The 19,506-nt window shown below is 37.3% G+C and overlaps 1 protein-coding gene across 4 annotated transcripts in view; it reads left to right on the top strand.

Annotated features, from left to right (window-relative positions):
* Window positions 1-407: 407 nt before the first annotated feature.
* The window catches only part of SDCBP (syndecan binding protein), a 45,746-nt gene continuing 26,647 nt past the window's right edge, over window positions 408-19,506 (top strand). Inside the window, exon 1 of one of the 4 annotated variants that reach the window (XM_080801193.1) lies at window positions 408-549. Coding sequence is in view for 2 of the 4 variants with exons in the window: in XM_080801192.1 (XP_080657318.1) it covers window positions 11,363-11,368 (6 nt within the window). In the remaining 2 variants the exon portion in view is untranslated. Of the gene's footprint in view, window positions 550-5,811; window positions 5,989-11,316; window positions 11,369-19,506 lie in introns of those variants that run through there. The other 3 variants (XM_080801194.1, XM_080801192.1, XM_080801191.1) reach the window with 3 other exon arrangements.

The raw sequence follows: 19,506 nt of genomic DNA, 5'->3' as shown, positions 1-19,506 counted from the left end.
GGAGTTGAGAAGGTTTAGGGGAAGAAATGTTTCTGAGCCTGTGAGTGGAGAGGTAAAGTGAGAGGGTCCAGATAAGCAGGAGCAAAGTGGTGGAAGTCCAAGGCTGTCAAGGAAATCTCCAAAGGATATATTCTCCGGACTCTCTTTGTACTGCAGGTGATGTGAACCAAACGACCCTGAGCACACAGGAACACAGCAGATGGGAGGGCAGGTGGCACCGGCCCTCCCATACCACTCCTGGGGAGGGTGGAGAAGGTGGGGAGCATAACCTCGGGCAGCGGGTGGGCGACTTTACCTTCCCCAACCCTAGCACTAGCAGGAGCGGCCCACGCCCTGCCCCCAGTACCCCCGGCCTGTTACCATAGGGACTGGGTCACCTGACCTGGAGCCGCGCGCCTGCGCGGGCGGAAGGCGGGGGCGGCACCGTGACGCGCCTCGCGGGCGGTCCTCGGGCGCGCGCTGCTCTTCGCTCTTCGGGTCTCGGAAGTCTGTGCCAGTTACCGGAGGCGGCGGGGCGGCAACGGCGGTGAGCGGGTCCTAGTGGCCTAGGTGAGCAGCGGTATGGGGGGAGAGAGGGGTGTTCCGGCCGCGTCCCGGGTGCGGGGACTAGGGGCGGAGGCGAGGGAGCCACGGGTCACCTAGCGGAGAGCGTCTGGGTCTCAGCGGTTTTCGGGAAGCGGCGGCGACGCCCTCTCCTCAGTGGTCTCCGCGCCGGTCCTTGCGCCCTCCGGAGCCCGGGGCGAAAGTTTGCGCGAGCCGCTAGCTCCGCCTGCGACCCTTGCGTTTCGTGGTCCCGCCCGGGACTGGGGCAAAGGGTGAGGGGGAGGTGAGGGGGACGGCGGGGAGTTGGCGGGGTAAGGGGCAGCGCTGCGGCCCGGCCCGCGGCGACGCCGTCAGCTGCCGCCTCAGCTCGGACTCCTCGTTCTGGTCCGTCTCGAGCGTTTTTTGTTCCTCTTGGCTGAGATCGCTGGGGACCGGTGGAGGAACAGCGGCTGGCTGTGGCTCGTCACGGTGCTCTGCGTTCCTTGGACTGTACCCAGTCACCTTCCTGGGTGGCTTAGTCGGACCGCCCTGGGTTTGGAGTTGGGAAGGAGGTGTCTGTTGAGTGGGCCAAGCCTTGACTTTCTGGAAGGGGGTTGGGAGAGGTTGTTCGCTGCGCGCCTATTCTTGGAGAAGTTGGAGAAGAGGGAGAAACGTTCCAGCAGGGTGTGTGCAGAAGGAAGTATCCCTTGAGATGTAATGACTCAGTTTTCATTTCAGGATTTCCTTGTAATAATGGGAAAGTGAAGGCATATGGATGTGGAAAGTTTTCCTTTTCACCGAAGTGGAATTATTTAATCATGGAGCCTTCCAGTGTGCCAGGTTTTGAAAGGAATTTCTAGGTTATCTGGTCTGTATATATTATCTGCATACGTATTTATTGTGATTTTTTTTTTCTTGTGCTCGCTTCGGCAGCACGTATATTGTGATTTTTTTTTCTTTATGTACTACATTTCTTGAGAAGTACTTGGTTTACCAAATTTTTAACATCTACGTGTTTGAAAGAAAAAAAATTGATTAAAAAGGAAAATTATATTGAAAACAGCTGCAGGCTGTTAGCTTTACCTTCAGTGTATGTGATTAAAATACAGATTTTCCATTCTTTACCTTTTCTATTTGAGGTTGAGGGAAATGGTAAAAAAAGAAAAAGAAAAAAGTTTTTTCATGTTTTCTGTTCCACTTCAGTTCTGTAAATTTTTTTCCTTTAAATGGTACAGAAATATTACAGATCAAGTGGTTTGTGCTATAGAATGAAAATAATTAAGTGGAATGTCCTTTAAAATGTTCAGGAAATAGTCCATTATAATCCAGATTTAACTTTGACAGCATTAAGTTTTAGTTATTTTGAGCATTATAAGGATATAAAAATCTTTACCAGAAGAGGATGACTTTACAAAGAGTTGGCAGTTGAATGTACTCTTCAATAAAACCATTTCTTAAATTAAACATGAGTCAACTATTTTTTTTCCTGTTTTTGCCAGATTTAGATACCTTTTTTAGGTAGTAAATGCCAAGATTTTCTAAAAATAAATAAATAAATAAATAAAAATTCCTCTGAACAACTTTAAAATATGTCCTGCCTCTAATAATAGTTATATTAGCATTTATTAGTTTCTTTTCCAAGTGCTGCCAACATAATTTGTACATTTATTTGATTTTTGAGGCAGTAAACAGTAACATGGCTTGGAATGTAAGCAATAAAAAAGGTGTGCAGTGTAGTCTCCTTCCTTTTAAAGATCCTCCAGCCAACCACAGTTCCTTCCTATAGGAGTCAACTGTTTTATGTTTTTTAGGTATCCATCCAGGGATATTTGATACCTATGCATTCTCCCCCTTCCTCTTTTCTTTTTTATTGTGGTAAAATACACATAACAAAATTTATCATCTCAACCATTTTTAAGTATGCAGTTCAGAGGTTTAAATACATTGATGGTGTTGTACAACCATTACCACCAACCGTCCTTTTTTTTTTTTTTTTTAATATTTTATTTTATTTATTTGATAGAGAAAGATCACAAGTAGGCAGAGAGGCAGGCAGAGAGAGGGAGAGAGAGAGAGAGAGAGAGAGAGAGAGAGAGAGAAACAGACTCCCTGCCGAGCAAAGAGCCCATGCGGGGCTCGATCCCAGGACCGGAGATCATGACCTGAGCCGAAGGCAGCGGCTTAACCCACTGAGCCACCCAGGTGCCCCACCACCAACCGTCCTTAAAAACCTCTTCATTTTGTAAAGTGGAAGCTCTGTACCCATTAAACAATAACTCCCTGTTCTCCCCTTCCCCCAGCCCTTTGTAATCACCATTATACGTTTATGATTTTGACTAAGTACGTCATATAAGTGGGATCATACAGTATTTGTCTTTTTGTGATTGGTGTATTTCACTTAACATAATGTCTTCAAGATTCATCCAGCATGTTGCAGAAATTCCTTCCATTTTAAAGCTGAATAATGTTCCATTGTATGTATATACCACATTTTGCTTGTCTATTCATTTATAGGTTGACACTTGCATTACTTCCATGTTGGAGCTTTTGTGGATGTTGCTGCTATGAACATGGGTGTACAAATATCTCTTTAGACACAGATTTTAATTCTTTTGGATGTATACCCAGAAGTGGAATGATGGATCATATAATTAATTATTTTTTATTTTTTATTTTTTTGGTTTTATTTTTTGGTGGAACCACCATTCTGTTTTCTATAGTGGCTGTACCATTTTATATTCCCATAAACAGTGCACAAGGGTTCCAATTTATTCACATTCCTGCTAATTGATACTTTTTTTTAATTCCAATATAGTCAACATACAGTGTTATATTAGTTTCGGGTGTACATTATAGTGATTAAACAATACCGAATATCACCCATTGCTCATTAGGACAAATATATTCCTTAATCCCCATCACCAATTTCACTGATTCCCCAGCCACTTCCCTCCTGGTTACCATCAGTTTGTTCTCTATAGTAAAGAGTCTGTTTTTTGGTTTACCTCTTTTTCTCACCTTTGCTCATTTGTTTCTTAAATCCCACATTCCACATATGAGCGAAATCATGTGGTATTTGTCTTTCTCTAACTTATTTTGCTTAGCCTGCTGCCTGGCTTTATCCATGTTGTTGCAAATGGCAAGAGGTCATTCCTTTTTATGGCTGGATATTCCTCTGTGTGTGTATATCCTTTATCTTCATTAATCTATTGATGGACACGGATTGCTTCCATAGTTTGGCCATTGTAAATAATGCTGCAGTAAACACAGGGGTGCATGTATCTCTTTGAATTCATTTTTTTGTATTTTGGGGTAAATACCCAGTAGTGCAATTACCGGATCATAGGGTAGTTCTATTTTTAATTTTTTGAGGAAGTTCCATATTGTTTTCCAGAGTGGCTGTACCAGTTCGCATTCCCACCAACAGTGCAGAGGGTTCCTGTTTCTCACATCGTGACCAACACTTGTTTTTTTTTTCCCCTGTTTTTTATTTTAGCCATTCTGATAGTTGTGAAGTGATATCTCATTGTGGTTTTGATTTGCATTTCCATGCTGAAGAGTGATGCTGAACATTTTTTCATGAGTCTGTTGACCATCTGGATGTGTATTTTGGGGAAATGTCTGTTTTTGCCCATTTGGATTATTTGTTCTTTGGGCTTTGAGTTAAGTTCTTTACATATTTTGTATACTAACCCATTATCAGGTATGTCATTTGCAAATCTCTTTTCCCATTCAGTAGGTTGCCTTTTAGTTTTGATGATAGTTTCTTTTCCTTTGCAGAAACTTTATTTTGATGGAATCCCAATAGTTAATTTTGCTTTTGGTTTTCTTGTTTCAGGAGACTTATCTAGAAAAATGTTGCTATAGCCCATGTTAGAGTCATTACTGCCTGTGCTCTCTTCTAGGATTTTTATGGTTTCAGGTTTCACATTTAGGTCTTTAATTCATTTTGAATTTATTTTTTGTGTATGGTGTGAGAAAGCGGTCCGGTTTCATTCTTTTGCATATATCTGACTAATTTTCCTTCAATACTTGGTTTTTGTTTTTTTTTGATAGTAGCCATTCTAAGGGGTGTGAGGTGGTATCTCCTAGTTTTGATTTGCATTTTTATAATGATTCATGATTTTGAGCCTATTTTCATGTGTTCATGGCCCTTCTTGTATCTTTTTTGGAGAAATTTCTATTCAGTTTTTTTTGCAAGTATTTTTTTTTTCTTGTTGAGTTTTAGTAGTTCTCTAAATATGCTAGGTATTAAGGGATTAATCCCTTAATGGATATATGATTTGCAAATATTTTCTCCCATTCTGTGGGTTGCTTTTTTTGCTTTGTTGATGCCGTCTTTTCACGTACAAAAATTTAAAATTTTTATGAAGTCCATTGTGTCTAGATTTTCTTTTGTTACCTTTACCTTTGGTATCATGTCCAGAGAAATCACTGGTAAATCCAAAGTCATGAATCTTCTGTCCTATGTTTTCTTCTAAGAGTTTTTATTGTTTTAGGTCTTAAGTTTAGGTCCTTTACCATTTTGAGTTAATCTTTGTAGTGTTAGGTAAAGGTCCACCTTCACGCTTTTTTTTTTTTTTTTTTTTTTTTAAGATTTTATTTATTTACTTGACAGACAGATTACAAGTAGGCAGAGAGGCAGGTAGAGAGAGAAGGGAGGAAGCAGGCTCCCTGCTGAGCAGAGAGCCCGATGCGGGACTCGATCCTAGGACGCTGGGATCATGACCTGAGCCGAAGGCAGCGGCTTTAACCCACTGAGCCACCCAGGCGCCCCACCTTCACGCTTTTGCATGTGGATGTCCAATTTGCTCAGCGCCATTTGTTGAAAAGGCTTTTACTCATTGAATGGTCTTGTCACTCTTGACAAAAATCATTTAACCATGTATGTGAGGGTTTATTTCTAGGCTTTCTATTCTTTTCCATTGATCTATATGGCAGTATGCTAATAGCCTACTGTTTTGATTAGTGTAGTTTTATAGTAAGTTTTGAAATGAGAAAGTATGAGCCTTCCACTTTTGTTTTTTTCAAGGCTGTTTTGGATATTTGAGTTCTTGGAGATTTCATATGGATTTTAGGGTGAGTTTTTCTGTTCCTGAAAAAAAGTCATTGTTATTTTCATAAGGATTCCATTGAATCTTGAGATCACTTTGGATAATACCAACATTTTAACAGTATTAAGTCTACCAGTTCATGAATGTGGGGTGTGCTTCATTTTATTTATATCCTCTTTGATTTCTTTCAACAGTGTTTTGTAGCTTTCTCTCTCTTTCTCTTTTTTTTTTTAAGATTTATTTAGAGAGCAAGTGCGAGCCCAAGCAGGTTGAGGGTTAGAGGGAGAGGGAGAGAATCTCATGCAGACTCCCTGCTGAGTGCAGAGCCTGACTTGGGGCTCAGTCTTGTGATCCTGAGATCCTGACCTGAGCCAAAATCAAGATTGGATGCTTAACTGACTGAGCCACACAGGTACCCCTGTAGTTTGCATTATACAAGCCTTTTACATCCTTGATTAAATTAACAAATTCATTAATTAATTCTTAAGTATTATTTTTATGCTATTGTAAGACAATAACAATTTTCAAATTATTTTTTGTATATAGAAATCAACTGATTTTGTGCATTGACTGTACCTTGCAGCGTTGCTGAATTTATTAGTTCTAATAGCTTTTTTTGTGGAGTCTTTACAGTTTTCTAAACCTTAGATATATAAATTAAATAATCTGCACAGATCATTTTACTTAATTTTCAGTTTGTTATTTCTTGTTTTTGCCTAGTAGTTCTGGCTAGAACTTTTAGTACTATGTTGAATAGAAATGGTGAAAGTGGGTTTCCTTGCCTTGTTCCTAATCTTAGAGGAAAAACAATCAGTCACTTACCACTGAGTATGATGCTTGGTATGAGTTTTTCATATGTGGCTCTAAATTATGTAGATGTAATTTTCTTCTATTCCTATTTTGTTGAATTTCTTTTTTTTTTTATCATAAAAGACTATGAATTTTATGAAATATTTTTTCTGTATCAGTTGAGATGATCATATGTTTTTCTATTACCGTTCGTTTTGCTGATGTGGTCTGTTACATTGATTAATTTTTTGTATGTTGAACCATCCTTGTATTCCAGGAATAAATCCCACTTGTTAAAATGTGTATAATACTTCAGTGTGCTTTTGAATTCCATTTGCTAGTATTTTGAGGATTGTTGCAGTGTTCATAAGGGATGTTGGTTTGTAGTTTTCTTCCTTGGAGTGACTGTCTTTGATACCAGGTTAATGCTGTCCTCATAGAATAAGTTAGGAAGTGTCCCCTTCAACTTTATCTCAAATTTTGAGAAGGATTGGTATTTTTTTTTTTAATGTTTAATAGAATTCACCAATGAAGCTTAAGGTTTAGGGTTTTTATTTGTTGGGAGATTTTTGATTACTGATTCAGTCTTCTCACTATGTTCAGATTCTTAATTTATTTTTGATTCAATTTTGGTAGGTTTTATGTTTCTTGGAATTTGTCCATTTCATCTAAGTTATCCAATATTTTGGTGTAAAATTATTCAGAGTACTTTCAGTTTATTTCTGTAGAATCAGTGTGAATATTCCCATTTTCTAACTTTAGTATTTTGAGTTTTCTCTTTTTTATGTCTTGGTCTAGCTCAATTTTATTGATTTTTTTTTTTTTTTTTCCAAAGAACCAACTTTTGGATTCATTGGTTCCCCCCCCCCCCCATTTTCTGGTTCATTTCTCTATTCTAATATTTATGATTTCCTTCTGCTAGCTTTAGTTTAGTTTGTACTTCCTTTTCTAGAACTTTAAGCTCCCTCTCCTTGTAATACAAATGTTAGCATGTTTATATATTGCTCTAAAGCATGCTTTGTTTTCCAGGTAATGATATGTTAAATCCCTTTCAATATTGTATGTAGAACTTCCTCCTTTGTTTGAAGTCTTTTGCTATTGTAGTTGATGCTTCAGTGAATAAGCTTTTATATATGTCTCTTTTTATGTGCAAATACATTTATGGACTGTAGACCTGGATTGCAGGGTTGGAAGGTATCTGTGTTTATAATTTTGATAGATACTGCAAACTTACTCTGTATGGAAATTGTACACTTCCATGGGTAACGTATGAGTGTTTCTCAAAACCTTACTAGTAGAGAGTCTTGTCAAACTTTGGATTTTTGCCAGTCCAATGGGTCAGAAATGGAACCTTATGGGTAAGAAGAAAGTATTCGACTTAACGGTAGATTTATATGGCCACATTTCACGATGACTTTTGAGAATCTCCCTGGATAATTATTAAAAGAAGGTTTCTTAAGTCCTTTGATGAAATCTGTGTCAGCCTGGGAAGCTATTTTTAAGTAGTGCCCAGGTAATTCTGATCTGATGATTAGCCAGGTTTGAGAACCGTCGTTGTAGATGGCTGTTAGGACTTTATCAAAGTGAGTTATTGACATCATTTATGAACCGTTTAGAATGCTTAATTAATCCTCTGTGTACTTTCAGACTTGGTCATCACCATTTACCATCTGAGCCCAGTGGACACTTCCTTTTTTATATTTTAGTTTATTTTCAGAAAAATTTGCAGAAGTGAGGGTAAAGGGATAGTTGAAGCACGGTTTTATAAGAAATACAGTTTTAATAACTGAGGAACACAAGAAACCCTTGAGTTTTTGTTGTTTTTCTGTTTTTATTAGAGAGCATGAGCAGGTTGTGGGGGCAGAGGGAGAGGGAGAACGAATATCAAGCAGATGCTGAGCTGAGCATGGAACCTGATGCGGGGATTGATATCACGACCCTGAGGTCATGACCTGAGCTGAAATTAAGAGTTGGGTGTTTAACAGACTGAGCCACTGTGGTATGCCAAGAAACCCATGTTTTTATTCTAAATTTTCCTGGATTTGAAAGTATATATAGCTGAAATGGGCAGCATCTTTTTGAGTACAACTAATTGTTCATCAGTTGTCATGCAGGAAATTAGCACATGTCCATCTGATACTGTTCCCAGGTTTCAAATATATCTCTGTTATAGTTAATCATTATTTATGGTTCTCCTTCGTGAACTTGGTTGTCAAAATACAATACTGATTCTAGATCTCAAATACATCTCTAGTTCTGTATACTGTTCCATCTGGTAATTTTTGTACTTGTATTGTCAAAATGCAGCACTTTTGCAAATTTTAATGGCTCATGATTTTATTGAGAGGATGACCATCTTCTTTGTTCTGTATTTGCAGAGTATTTTCATTTTTACTTTATATTGTAAATACCAATTCAGATAATCAATGTGGTGAGTTTTAAAAATTTCATTATATTACTGTTTCTTTCCAGTCATATTTGTTTAAAGGCCAACTTTCATTTGGTCACTTAAAAGCCATAGCAAGTAAATTTTGGTCTACAAATATAAAAGAATAAAAGATGGTAATATATTAGTAAAACAGGATCAAGGGACTTGTTTCAAAATACTGTATCATAAAATTCTTCCTTTTGAATGACTGAGTGAAAAGTTTTATGTCTTTTATTAATTGCAAGTATATTGTTTACTTACTCATTTTTTAATTTGGAAAAATTTCAGTTAGGATATCATCATGGTCTGAAAATTCAAGGCCTGTGATTTGCTTATATAATTGATTCTGTCATTATCATATGAGTCTAGGGTATAGCTACATGTCTTCTGATCCTCCAGTTTCCTTTTCTCTGCCATCATGGGTAAAATGAAAAATTCCAAGTGTTCAAGGAACACTTCTGTAGAGAACAAGCTACGGATGTAGTGTCTTCAGAGTTCATATGTTCTTGAAAGAGGATGCAGTACTTTGGGCAATACAAACTGAAGGATGAAAGAATGTGATTATTTCTGTGTTGCATCATTCTAGGTGATCTTATTTTTTTGTTATTTTTAGTTTTTTAGAATAGTTGCCAATAACTGATGAATTCTGATATAATAATTTATGGATTGATGAAATAGAAGGGTGTTTCAACATAGAGGAATACAGCTTCACTAAAATCCCATAGTACATTTTAGATTTATAAAAAAGTTCAGTTGAACCCTTATAATATTTAAAAGGGAATGATTTTTACTACATTTAAAGATTTTTGTTTTTCTTCTTTCTTTGGAAGATCTCCAAGAAAGACTAAAAGTCACTAAATAGAACTTCTGAGAAAAGGAACTCAGAAATTAAAATCGAATCCAGGGGACCCTGATGGAATACAAAGGGTTGAGGGCAGATTTCTTAACCCTAGTCTAGACTTAACTGTTTCAGTTTTGGGGCTAGGACTATAGAATCTTTATTAGCATTTCTGGTTTATCCTTGTGGACTTGAAATTTGAAGAAATGCTGTTTTAGGGCCTTAAGATGATTTTTAATTTGCTATCATATAGTAATATAGTATCACCCCTTATCTGCATGGTCACCAGTTGTCTGAAAGCAGATGATCCTCCCTTCTGATCTATCATCAGAAGGTCAGTAGTAGCCTAACACTAGGTCACAATGCCTATGTCATTCACCTTACTTCATCTCATCATTTTATCATCTAACATCATCACAGGAAGGGCAGGTACAGTACAGTAATATGTTTAGAGAGAGCACATTCGAGCACATTCATATAACTTTTGTAGCATGTTTTATTGTTACTAATTTCTTACTGTGCCTAGTTGTAATTTAAACTTTATCATAGTTGTATATGTGTAGGAAAAAGCATGGTATATATAGCTTCGGGACTATCCCTAATTCAGATATTCACTAAGTCTTGGAATGTGTCCCTTTTGGATTAAGGGGGTACTTTAGGTTACTGTCCTGATGTTCATTTGTTGTTTCTTGTGCTAATTAAAAATGTTTTGTACTGTATTGAAGCTAATTAGGCTGCTTCTATGTTTAAATAAGGGAATAATTTGATATGCTGCTTTCCTATGAAAGTAATTTATGGGACTAGAACATTTAAGCCCTTTGCTATTGAAGAGTTCCAGGAACATAGCACTAGTGGCAGATACTTAAAGAAGAATGTGTTCTAAATTTTTTGACTTACAGAATAGGTACTTTGTTGATTTACTGTATCATCTGTGAAGTTGATAGAAAGAAACGTAGTTGTGGCAGAGCTGAGACTAAGACTTGGCTTTTTTTTTTCCTCCCCCCAGTATATTTTTTAATTTTTAAAATCTTTAAAAATTCAGGTATAATAGAGCTATAACCATTATATTAGTTTTACGTATACAACATAGTGATTCTATATTTGTACATAATGTGAAATGATCACAGTAAGTCTAGTTAACATCTGTCACCACACGGTTTTTTTCCTTGTGGTGAAAACTTCTAAGATTTACTCTCTTAGCAACTTTCAAATATACAGGACAGCATTATTAACTCCAGTCATCATCCTGTACATTACATCTTCGAGACTTACTTATTTTATAAGTGGAAGTTTTGTGCCTTATGATTCCCTTTCCCCATTTGCCATCTTTTTCCTTTCCCACCTCCCTCCCATCTCGGGGAATCACTAATCTATTCTCTGTGTTAATGAGTATTTTTGTTGTTTAGATTTCACATATAAATGAGGTCATATGGTTACAGTTTTGACTTATTTCACATAGCATAATGCCTTTAAGGTCTGCCCATGTTGTCACAAATAGCAAGATACCCCTCTTTTTTTAATGGCTTAAAACTCCATTGTGTGTGTTTGTGTAGTCTCATATTTTCTTTATCCATTCATCCATAGATGAATGGCAAGATTTTTTTGTTATGGCTGAAAAATATTCCATTGTGTATATTTACTACATTTTTTTTTTTTTAACCTATTCATCCTTTGTGGACACAGCTTGCTTCCATCTTGGCTATTTTAAATGGTGCTGCCTGGAACATAGAGATGCAGGTATCTTTAAGTTGGTGTTTTTTTCCTTCAGATAAATACCTCAGAGTATTTAATACCCTATTTCTTGTCATTTTGATAATAGCCATTCTAATAGGTGGTGTACCTCATTCTCATTTTGATTTACATTTCCCTAATGATTAATGATGTTGAGCATCTTTTCATATACACGTTTGCCATCTATAGGTGTTTGGAAAAACGTCTGTTTGGCTCCTCTGTCCAGTTTTGAATAATTTATTTTTTTTGGTTTTTTGGTCTTGAGTTATTTTGGATATTAACTCCTTATCAAATATATGACTTGGAAGTATTTTCTCTTGTTTTGTAAGTTGCCTTTTAGTTTATTGACTGTTTTCTTTGCTCTGCAGAGGTTTTTTAGTTTGACATAGTCTCCACTTGTTTATTTTTCTTTTGCTGCATTTGCTTTTGGTGTTATATAAAAAAAAATCGTCACCAAGACCAATGTCGAGGAGCTTGTCATCTATATCTTTTTTCTAGGGGTTTTTAGGCCTAAGTTCAAGTCCTTAATCCATTTTGAGTTGATTTTTGTGTATGGTATAAGATACTGGTCCGGTTTAATTGTTTTGCATGTGTTTGTCTAATTTTTTCAGCACTTTCTTCATTGTATATTCCTGCTTCTTTGTCATAAGTTAATTGACCACACATGTGTGGGTTTATTTCGGGCTTTTTTGTTCCATTGATCTGTATGTCTGTTTTTAGCATACCCTTTTGATTACTATAGCTTTATAAGGTAATTTGAAATCTGGAAGTGTGCCGCTTCTAGCCTGTTCTTTCAAGATAAAATTTTAGGATTTTTAAAATTTTAGTCCTTTGAAAATGTTATTGGAATTTTTGCAGAGATTGTATTAAATCTATAGATTGCTTAAATTAAATCTATAGATTGTATTAAATCTATAGATCTATAGATTGGACAATATTAAGTCCTTCAGTCCATGAGCATAGAATATCTTTTTGTTTGTTTTGTCTTTGGTTTTTTTCATCCTTGTTTTATGGTTTCAGTTTACAGGTCTTTCATCTCTTTGATTAAATTTATTTCTAAATATCTTATTTTTTGGATGCATTTGTAAGTGGAATTTTTTCCCTTAATTTCTCTTTTAGCTTATTAGTATGTAGAAACAGGTGATTTTTGTATATTGATTTTTTTTAATCCTATAATAATGCTATATTGATTTTTTTTTAATCCTATAATTCTACTGAACTTGTATATTAGCTCAGTTTTTTGATGGGAGTCGTTAGGCTTTCCAAACATAATATATCACCCACAATACAGACAGTTTCAACTTCTTCCTTTCCAGTTTTGATGCCTTTTTTTCCTTACCTAATTGCTCTGGCGAGGACTTCCAATACTGTATTGAGTAAAAGTGACAAGAGTGAGCATCCTCATCTCTACATTTTATTTTTGATGTCAGACTTATTTTTCTCTTGTATATTCTTTAGCAAATTATTATACTTAGTTATTTTTACTTTTGTTTTTTAGCATTCATACTAGCTTTGCAAGTGATTGTATCTTTATGGCACTAGATAATTCTGAATTTTACAATATATTTATTTTTGCTAGTGAGATTCATACTTTCTTATATTTTCCTGTAATTAGCACCCTTTGGTTCCTTGTAAGACACATCTAGTGGTGATGAATCCCATTAGCTTTTGCTTATCTGGAAAACTTATCTCTCCTTCAATTTTTTTTTTTTAAAGATTTTATTTATTTATTTAAGAGAGAAAGAGAGTGCATGAGAGGGGAGAGGGTCAGAGAGAGAAGCAGACTCCCCACTGAGCAGGGAGCCTGATGGCCGACTCGATTATGGGACTCCAGGATCATGACCTGAGCTGAAGGCAGTTGCTTAACCAACTGAGCCACCCAGGTATCTACTCCTTCAGTTCTTTTTCTTTTTCTTTTTCTTTTTTTTAAAGATTGTATTTATTTATTTAACAGACAGAGATCACAAGTAGGCAGAGAGGCAGGAAGAGAGAGAGGAGGAAGCAGGCTCCCTCTTGAGCAGGGAGCCCGATGCGGGACTCGATCCCTGGACCCTGGGATAATGACCTGAGCCGAAAGCAGAGGCTTTAACCCACTGAGCCACCCAGGTTCCCAACTCCTTCAGTTCTTAAGGAGAGTTTTACCTAGTAGAGTTTTTTTTGTTTTTTTTTTTTTTAAGATTTTATTTATTTATTTGACAGACAGAGATCACAAGTAGGCAGAGAGGCAGGCAGAGAGAGAGGAGGAAGCAGGCTCTCTGCTCGGCAGAGAGCCCGATGTGGGACTCGATCCCAGGACCCTGGGATCATGACCTGAGCTGAGAGCAGAGGCTTTAACCCACTGAGCGACCCAGGTTCCCACCTAGTAGAGTATTTTTGATGGCAGTTTTTTTCTTTATATTATGGCATGTTTTCTGGCCTGCAGAGTTTCAGCTGAAAAGTGTGCTTAGTGTCTTATTGCGGTTCCTTTGTACATAACCTGTTTTTTTTCTCCTTCTGCTTTTAAGATTCTCTCTCTTTTTTTAAAACGTTTGACATCATAATGTTTTTTGATGTGGGTTTCTTTGGGTTCATGTTATTTGGACCCTTTTGGACTTCCTGGATCAGTATATCTGTTTCCTTTCTCAGGTTAGGGAAGTTTTAGCCATTTATTTTTTCAAGTAAGTGTTCTTCTGCCCCTTTCTGCCTTCTTCTGGGACCCTTATAGTGGGAATGTTGGTTTTGTTGATGTCCTGTTAGTCTCTTAAGCCATCTTTACTCCCTCACCCATCCTTTGTTGTTGTTGTTGTTGTTGTTGTTGCTGCAGCTGCTCTGATTGGATTAGTGGTACTACTCAGTTTTTGAGTTCATGAATTCTATGTTCTACTTAATTTAACCTGTTGTTGAATCCTTCTGTTGTATTTTCAGTTATCTTATTGTATTTTTTAGCTCTGTGACTTCTACTTGGTACTTTTATATCTATTCTTTTGAAATTTTCACTTTTTTCACCCATTGTTCTCTTGAGCTAGGTGAGCATCTCTATATCTGTTATTTTGAGTTGTCAGGTGTATTTTTTATCTTCATTTCATTAAGGTCTTTTATTGAAGTTATATCTTGTTCTCTTGGAATATTCCTTTGTTTCTCCATTTTCCTTGACTTTCTGTTGATTTCAGTGATTAGATTAAAAAACCGTCTTTCTTACTCTTGAGTGACACAGAGCATAGAAGAGATGGATCGCATCATTTAATTCAGTTCTTGGTTGTGTATCAAAACTTTTTTAATTGTCCAAGCGGCCTACTTTATTCTTAGTTGCTCCTGGTAGTTGATGGTATGCCGAGATCGGTCCAAGTTCCAAAAGGGAGAATCTCAGGTCCTAGATTCAGACTGATTGGAAGCTAGACCTTCAGGCAGCAACTTTTAAAGTATGCAAAATACTTCTTTCAGGGGAAGATTTCTGTCTGCTCATTCTGTTTTGTGCCCTAGAGTGATAGCCAGTTCACTTTTGTTGTTGTTGTTTTTGTTATAGTCCTTTGAACCTGTGAATACAGGCTTCCTGGCTACTAAAGCCTGTTTATCTGGGGATGTGCCTTATGGGCAGCCTGTACTTCAGCTTCTTTCTAGGAGACACCAGCGACCTGATAAGGGGCAAAGGGAGAGTGCCTAGATGGCACCCACAGGCCTCCCCGTTTCTGGGGACAATTGTAGTCAGCCCTTGGATGTGTGTTTAATTAGAAGGCTATACTTTAAGGCCACAGCTATGAAGATAAGCTAATCAACTTCTTTCATAGAAAGACTTGGGGGGGGGTGGGATTTATTTCAGTCTGCTGTGTCTGCCTTGTGCCCTGGGGAAGATAGCCTATTAACAGCTGTACTGTTTGTTAGAGTCTTACGGGATTGATGAATTTAAGTCAGGCTGGCCACCAGAGCCAGGCAAACAAGGATTGTCTTCTGGGCAGCAGCTACAAAAGGTAGAGTACCAGGAGTGTTGTAACTATAGTTGAAGATCACGGATTCTACAGTCCCGAATTTTCATCGTCTTATGATTTTTTTTTTTAACAGCTGGGATTAAATAAACAAATACCATTTTAACTTAATCACTCGTCATTTTTTTTAAAAAATGGAGACTAGTTGTAGCAGTTGGTTTGATTGAGGGAGTGAGATCAACAACTCAGAAAATTATATGTATTGCCATTCTAGGTGATAGTATCTGGAAAACTTTACTAGTATGTTTCCTACCTCATTAACCAGAGTGTTGAAGCTGGAAAGCAAATTAACTAGATGTTCCAAAATATTACATACGGTATTTGAGTTACGGAGACTGTACATACATAAAGACTCCAAAGAAGCTGCCCTGACATTACCTTGAGGAGATGGAGAGTCAAATGGGAAAGTTGATACTGAGGCAGAATAGTCAGGTATTTTTTATTTTTAGATGTTCTAAAGAAACCCTGTAAATATTCCAAGCCCTGAGAAACCTCTTAGTAGAAACTAAATTGGGGGTTATTTTCTAAGGCCTAGGGATGCATTGGGTGCAGAGACCTTTCATTATGCATGGAGAGAGTTGAGAGTCTGTGAGGTTGCAAAGAGTTTAGAGTGGGCCAAACCTGGGCTCTGGGTAAGTGGAGACACCAGTTCTTTCCAGGAATTAGACTAGTGAAACAAAGCTATTAGGAATGCTGTGCTAAACTCTGGTAGAGTAGATGGCAAGACGTTTTGCCTACTAATCTCAGGGTCAGTAGTATCTATACCTTGTTATTGATTCTTAGCTGAAGGAGAGGCCTAGAAACAAAATTCTGTAGTCAGCACAACAACAGCATGTGAGAGGAGTTTCAAGTGAAAGTAAAATGAGGAATTCACATACTGATGTAGTAGAATAATTTTCACAATCCCCTTAAGTCTCATTATTGGTCATTCTGAAATTCCAGTCATACTTGAAAGGATTTTTCAAAGGTAGTTTGGTAGTTCTTCAAAAAGGGCTAATTATTTTTGACATTAGATCAAAAATTAACTCATATAAGTTAATGGACCCCTTCAGAAAAATAATACAAGAAATTTATTATTCTCCCTGAAAGCTTTGAACAGTTTGTGTTCCAAGACGTAGACATGAAAGATTTAAAACATTTGAACTTTTTTTTTTTTTTTAAAGATTTTATTTATTTATCTGACAGACAGAGATCACAAGTAGGCAGAGAGGCAGGCAGAGAGAGAAGAGGAAGCAGGCTCCCTGCCGAACAGAGAGCCCGATGCGGGACTCGATCCCAGGACCCTGGGATCATGACCCGAGCTGAAGGCAGAGGCTTTAACCACTGAGCCACCCAGGCGCCCAGAAAATTTGAACTTTTCAATGAATGTTTGAATATATCTTGTTTACTGCTATTTTGATAATATTGGTCAAAATTTAACAAACGTTTGACTTCTTTTAATAAGGAATCATGCTAGATAAATAAGAAATTAAGGCCTTGATCTCAAGAGCAGAGAAACTCACTATATCATAAAATGCAGAGTGAAACTTCTGAAGTGAGAGAAACAATGTTAGACTGAGGTCATTAGAGGTATCATTACAGAAGTGGCTCTTGACTGAGATTCTGAGAGAAGTCCTCAAGTACATTCCAGGAAGAGAAAGCAAGTTTTTGCAGGTACAGAGCAAAGAACTCAACCAGTGTGGTAAATAGCAAGTAGTTTGTGGCTAGAATGTTGTAATGCTTATTAGAAAGAAATGATATGAAATGAGGCCATAAAAATAGTTTGTAAAGTAAAATCATTGAGAAATCCTTTATATTTTAGAAGAATGATGAGTTGATTAAGGTCACATACTTAGAGCAAACCTGAAACTGAATCTTTATCATAATGTGTTATATTTGTTATTTAAAGAATGTCTGAAAAGCACATTTCTTTCCTGGGATTAAGTTTGAGTGTTTGTGAGTATGAAGTAACTTCTGGGGAATGAGTGAACTAAGAGTTGTTCAGACAATTTTGGTTAATATTTGTTTAAGGAAAAGCTTCTATGATGAAAATGTTTGAGAAAACTGCTCACTGAGTTTTTAAATTTATCACTCATCCAGTTCATTTTTCATAAGGAAAGGGGGATCTTGTAGGTGGCCAGTGGCAGAACTAGAAGTAGAAACCAAAAATAGTGATAGTACTAGATTAAAAGTCAACATTTATTCCAGTGAATGTAAAATGATTTTATGATGTCGATAAAATGATTGGAAATGTAAATAAAACATGTTTAAGAAGGAAGCTTAATGATTTTTTTTGGGGGGATACAATTTTTCTTTTTTTTTTTTTTTTTTTTTAATTTCTTTTCAGCGTAGCAGTATTCTTTGTTTTTGCACCACACCTAGTGCTCCATCCAATACGTGCCCTCCTTAATACCCACCACCTGGCTCCCCCAACCTCCCACCCCCAACCCCTTCAAAACCCTCAGGTTGTTTTTCAGAGTCCATAGTCTCTCATGGTTTACCTCCCCTTCCAATTTCCCTCAACTCCCTTCTCCTCTCCATCTCTGCATGTCCTCCATGTTATTTGTTATGCACCACAAATAAGTGAAACCATATGATAATTGACTCTCTCTGCTTGGCTTATTTCACTCAGCGTAAAAGGTAGTGCATTTTGTTTCCCTGGATTAATAGAATTAAACAATTTCTTACTGTGCTTTATCATGAATTTGTGTTTTATTCACAGATACAAGCCCTATGTTCTCCTTAAAAACTATATCAGGCCTTTTTTTTTTTTTTTAAGGTTTACTTTATTTCTTTGAGAGAGAAAGGCAGGGGTGAGAGCATGAGTAGGGTGGGCAGGGAGAGGGAGAAGTAGATTCAGGCCTGATGTGGGAACAATCCCAGGACCCTGAGATCATGACCTGAGTGGAAGGCAGACACTTAACTGACTGAGACACCCAAGCACCCCTGTATTGGGCCATTTTTATTTGGCATTTTTATTCGAGGTTCTAGCCCAGGAAAATTAAGAAAAAAAAAAAAAAAGAAAAGAAAAATTAGTAACTCAGACAATGAATTTGAATTGACATTTTTCCAAAGATCTACAGATGGCCAATAAGCAGATGAAAAGGTGCTGAACATCATTGGCTGTTAGAGAAATACAAATCAAAACTGCAGTGGGATGCTGCTTCACAGGAAGGTGGCTGTAATAAAAAAGATAATAGCAAGTATTGGCAAAGATACGGAGAAATTGGAACTCTCCCTTACATGTCGCTGGTGGGAATGTAAAGTGGAACAGTTACTTTGGAATCCAGTTTGGCAGTTCCTCAAAAAGTGAAACAGAGTTACCATGTGACCCAGCAACTCTACTCTTAGCTGAATACCAAGAGAATTAAACACGTATGTGTTTACATAAAGACTTGGATGTAAATGTTCATTAGCATCATTAGTAGCATTATCCTTAATAGTCAAAAAGTGTGAAAACCCAAAATGTTACTGACTGATAAATGGATACCCAAAATGTAGCATGTCCATAGTGTGGAATGTTTGTCAGTCATAAAAAGGAATGGAGTACTGGTACATGCTATAGCATGGATGAACTTTGAATGTGTTACGTTAAGTGAAAAAGAAACAGATCCAAAAGTCCTCATATTCTGTGATTCTTTTTTTTTTTTTTCTGAATTTTATTTTAATAAACATATAATGTATTTTTATCCCCAGGGGTACCGGTCTGTGAGTTGCCAGGTTTACACATTTCACAGCACTCATCATAGCCCATACACTCCCCCATGTCCATATCCCCACCACCCTCTCCCGTCCCCCCTCCCCCCAGCAACCCTCAGTCTGTTTTTTGAGATTGAGTCTTTTATGGTTTGTCTCCCTCCCGATCCCATCTTCTTTCATTTTTTCTTTTCCTACCTCCCCCCAACCCCCCCACATTGCTTCTCCACTTCCTCATATCAAAGAGATCATATGATAGTTGTCTTTCTCCGATTGACTTATTTTGCTAAGCATGATACCCTCTAGTTCCATCCCACGTCGTCGCAAATGGCAAAATTTCATTTCTTTTGATGGCTGCATAGTATTCCATTGTGTATATATACCACATCTTCTTTATCCATTCATCTGTTGATGGACATCTAGGTTCTTTCCACAGTTTGGCTATTGTGGACATTGCTGCTATAAACATTCGGGTGCAGGTGCCCCTTCGGAGCACCACGTTTGTATCTT

The sequence above is a fragment of the Martes martes genome (genome assembly GCF_963455335.1).
Source record: "Martes martes genome assembly, chromosome: 4".
Taxonomy (NCBI): Eukaryota; Metazoa; Chordata; class Mammalia; order Carnivora; family Mustelidae; genus Martes; species Martes martes.
This window is presented reverse-complemented; position numbering and strand designations above follow the sequence as displayed.